This window comes from Rhinopithecus bieti, unplaced genomic scaffold (assembly GCF_001698545.2).
Source record: "Rhinopithecus bieti isolate Rb0 unplaced genomic scaffold, ASM169854v2 scaffold_27004, whole genome shotgun sequence".
Taxonomy (NCBI): Eukaryota; Metazoa; Chordata; class Mammalia; order Primates; family Cercopithecidae; genus Rhinopithecus; species Rhinopithecus bieti.
The window spans coordinates 1-4,620 of NW_016811894.1; the positions used below are offsets into that span (position 1 = coordinate 1).

Genomic DNA, 4,620 nt, shown 5'->3' on the forward strand with positions numbered 1-4,620 from the left:
TCCAAAGCTATCAGCTCTTGCCTGTCCCCTTCACTCTTTGTAGTCATTCCTTGGACTCTGCTCTAACTTTAGAGGTCACTGGCTCAAGTCACTTACTATGAGACAGCTGGGAAAACTGCCCCACCTTGTGGCTCCACTGCCTGATGTCTGAACTGACCTCCAGGCTTGACTCTGGTCTCCCCTGTGTTATCTCTGCTGATGTACCCAGTCCCAGGCCAGGTTTCCCAGTACCCAAATGGTTTAAGGACAATGGGAAGTTCCATCATCCATCTCTAAGATGTACTTGGAAAGGGAAGCTGCAGAGAAAAAATACCTTGGGGCAAAGTAAGACTGAAATTAAGAAGATTCCAGCAATGCATGCTCCAGGTGAGGACCGCAAGGTGGGCCAGGCAGGCAGTTGGAGAGGAGGGGACTCAGAGAGGCACCAGGGGCTGTGACTGCTGGTCCCATGTTTGTCCGTGACCCAGTGCTGCTGCTCAATTCACACTTGAGAAAGCCTGTGCTTCTTCCACATACAGAAGGCAGCCTCACATTCTCTGAGCCCTCAGATTGCTATGCATCTGTCTTGTAACACACACATCTGCCATGGGCTTTTAGGACTTGAGTGGGCTGAGAGGTGGTAGACCATCTCTGATTGAAAATGCCTTTGGAGGAATCAAGGGTGCCACACAGGGCAATCTTCTCTCTGTTATCTGCACAGTGGAGATTCCCAAGCCCTCCATCTCCAGCAGCAACTTCAACCCCAGGGAGGCCGTGGAGACTGTGATCTTATCCTGTGATCCTGACACTCAGGACGTAAGCTACCTGTGGTGGATAAATGGTCAGAGCCTCCCTATCAGTCGCAAGTTGCAGCTGTCCGAGAACAACAGGACCCTCACTCTATATGGTGTCAGAAAAAATACTGCAGGACCCTATGAATGTGAAATGAAGAACCCAGTGAGTTCCAGCCGCAGTGACCCAGTCACCCTGAATCTCCTCTGTGAGTATCTTCTGTTCCTCTGTGAGCCAGGCTGCCATCCCAAATACACATGGCCAGAGGCCAGGCCTCTCAGTCCCTCTCAGGTCCAAGAACAGAGACCTTTAAACCTGGACATCAAAGCTGGCCATGATGATGAAGAGTAGGCTTAGGCTTGATCAACAACGGGAGAGAAGAGGCTGCTCTTGCCATGGGAGACTCACAGGGTCCACAGGTTATGATGGGAGAAAGAGGTGAATGTCTCAAGCTCCAGATCAGTGAACAAAGCAGGGATTTGGCTGGGATTTCAGTGTTGTGACTTAGCTCAAAGGGTCACTGTAGCCCTTCCACAGACCAGGATTTTCCCTTCCCTCTGACAACATCACCTGTGACTTTATTCTCTGCTCCAGATGACCTAGATAACCCCACCATTTCTTCTTCATACACCTATTACCATCCAGGGGAAGTCCCCAAGCTCTCCTGTTTCAGAGACTCTCACCCAATGGCAGAGCATTCTTGGCTGACTGATGGGAAGTTCCAGCAATCAGCACAAGTGTTCTTTATCCCTCAAATCACTAAAACATATAGAATGGTCTATGTCTGTTTCAACCATAACTCAGCTACTGGTGGAACAAATCTCATAATTAAGAGGCTCATAGTTCCTGGTAAGTGAATCCATGGAGCACTGGCCATATGTTTTCCAGTGAAGTCTATCTGGCTATCAAGGAAGAGCCACCTGCTGTCTGCAGAAGGAGAAGGAAATAAAAAACCCAGGACAGGGAATATGTTTCTGCTCCAAAACCACCAGCTTTTGCCTGTCCCCTTCACTCTTTCTACATCATTCCTTGTACTCTGCTCTATCTTTGGAGGTCACTGGCTCAAGTAAGTCATCATGAAACACCTGCAAAAAACTGCCCCACCTTGTACCTCCACTGCCTGAGGATTGAACTGACCTCCAGGCTTGACCCTGGTCTCCCCTGTCTTATTTCTGCTGAAACATCCAGTCCCAGGCCAGGCTGTTCAGTATCTTAGGGTTTCAGGACAATGGGAAGTCCCATTACTACTCATCTCTACAAGGTCCTTGGAAATGGAAGCTGCAGAGAAATCACATCTAGGGGGGGCAAAGTAGGATGGAATTTAGAAGAGGCCCAGCACATTCCAGGTAAGGAACCCAAGGTGAGCCAGCCAGTCAGCTGATTAGAGAGGGACTGGGAGGTGTACCAGGGCCTGTGACTCCCACTGACGTGTCCATCCATGACCCAACACTGCCGGTAAATTCACACTTGAGAAAGTCTGTGCTTACCTAAGACAGAGCAGGTGGCCTCATAGTCTTTGAGCCCTTAGATCATCATGCATCTGTCTTGTGACCCACGCACCAGCTATTGGCTTTCAAGGACTCGGGTGGGCTGAGAGGTGGGAGATGCCAACTCTGATTGAAGGATGCCTGTGGAGGAAACAAAGGTGCCACACAGGACAATCTTCTGTTATCCACCCAGCTGAGCTGTCCAAGCCCTACATCACCAGCAACAACTTCAACCCCATGGAAAATAAGAATGATGTATCCTTAACCTGTGTACCTAAGACTCAGGGCTACATCTACATGTGGAGGGTAAATGGTCAGAGCCTCCCAGTCAGTCCCATGCTAAAGCAACCTGGTTAAAACAGGATCCTCATTCTAGCCAATGTCACAAGAAATGACACAGGACCCTATGAATGTGAACTACGGGATCAAGTTGGTAGCATCTGCAGTGACCCAGTCACCCTGAATGTCCTTTTTATCTTTGGTTCCTCTGTGGACCAGGCCACCAGCAAAAATCCAAATGACAAGAAGCCAGGCATCTCAGTCTCTCTCAGGTCCAAGTACAGATACTTATTTCTGGACACTAGGGCTGGCCATGACTCCCTGCCCTGGGAAAACTTGGCTAGGTACAGCCTTAAGCAAGAACATAAAGGGAGGGGCTACTCTTGTCATGGGAGACTTGGGGTCTACAGCCTGTGATGGGAGAAACACGTGAATACCTCACGCCTCGGCTCAGTGAAGACAGAAGAGGTTTGGCTGGGCCTTGAGGGTGTGTCTTGGCTCAGAGGGACACTGTGTCCCTTTGAGAGACCAGGTGCATCCCCTTCCTTTGGACGACATCACCTGTGGCTTTATTCTCTTTACTCCAGATGGTCCAGACTTCCCCAGCATTTTCCCTTCATTCACCGATTACCGTTCAGGAGATAACCTCTACTTGTCCTGCTTCGCGAACTCTAACCCACCGGCAGAGTATTCTTGGACGATTAATGGGAAGTTTCTGCAATCAGGACAAGAGCTCTTTATCCCCAAGATTACTACAAAGCATAACGGGGTCTATGGCTGCTCTGCTCGTAACTCAGCCACTGGCAGGGAATGTTCCACATTCAAGATGATCATAGTCTCTGGTAAGTGGATCCCTGCATCATTGGCAATAGGGTTTTCGGTGGAGTCTATCTGGCTTTCAGAGAAGAGTCAGGAAAACATTTTTATTCCCAGTCTGTGTCCCATGGGCAGAAGCAAATCCTAAATTATCCTCCTGAACCCTCCCAATTTGTCTACACAGACTCTCTTCTCCTTGTTTCTCTGTTTTCTCATGGTTGACCTTGTGTCCAGTCTGAGAAGGGTAGGGAGGGGACTTTGTCAGTCCTGAGCCCTATGTGGTGGAAGAGGCTTCATAGAGGTACAAGAAGGAGAGTCCTCAAGATCAAGTTGCTTCTCGCTGTCTCCAACACGCCCCTTTCCGCCACATCTTTGTTTTCTTTTACTTACTCCATGTGCTACAAAGAACATCTGAAGCTTTGAAACAAGCTCACATTTTTCCACCAAATGAGAGGAGGAAGCTCCTTGGATGAGAAAGGAGCAGCTCAGATTGCTGCCTCCTCTGCTCCAGGCTTCTCCAGTGAATGGCCCTGCCTGACTCCACTGGGGTGGGTTCCACGGGGTTCAGACCAGCGTGTGTGGAGAAAGACCCCTGATGGCCTGTCCTGAATTTGGCTAAATTGAGCTGCCAGTTGAAATGAAGCCTAGGCTGCAGGGCAATAAGAGAGGGAGCCTTGGGGCAGACTCTTGAGCTGTGTCCTGGCTCTGAAGTCACCAGCTGTATGAGGCTGTGGGCACAGCACGTGGGACACAGCACAGAGGACAATGAGTGATGCACACTTGTAGAAACAGGGAGATTCACCTCTGGGGCTCTGCATGGCAGGAAAGGGGCAATGCCAGAAAGTGTGTATTTATAGAGTGTAAGACTACCAGGACACTTATATATATTATAAGACTTATCATTAACTATTTCTAAGTGTGCAATTTAGTGTTGTATAACCATCACACTATCCATTTCCAGAACTTTTTCCTTTTACCGTATTAAACCTCTGTACCCAATAAACAGTAACCCTCACTCCTTCTCCCCCTAAGCCTTAGCACCCACCATTCTACTCTTTGTCTCTATGTAACTAGCTATTCTATCTTTTATAAATGGAATTATAAAATAATTATCCTTTTTTTATTTTATATATATATAATTATATAAAATAATTATCCTTTTTAATTATAAAATACTTATCCTTTGTCTGGCTTATTTCAGTTAGCATAATGTCTTCAAGGTTCATCCATTTTGCATGATGTATTGGAATTTTATTCCTTGTTAAGG

At 47.7% G+C, this 4,620-nt stretch overlaps 1 protein-coding gene across 1 annotated transcript; it reads left to right on the forward strand.

Annotated features, from left to right (window-relative positions):
* Positions 1–597: 597 nt before the first annotated feature.
* LOC108544222 (pregnancy-specific beta-1-glycoprotein 8-like) lies at positions 598–3,501 on the forward strand (the record flags this gene model as incomplete). The annotated part of the gene is given in 3 exon segments (XM_017895261.1): positions 598–979; positions 2,452–2,739; positions 3,125–3,501. Coding segments are annotated over 3 exon segments (1,047 nt in total), but the record flags the coding sequence as incomplete, so codon positions are not given.
* Positions 3,502–4,620: the final 1,119 nt, after the last annotated feature.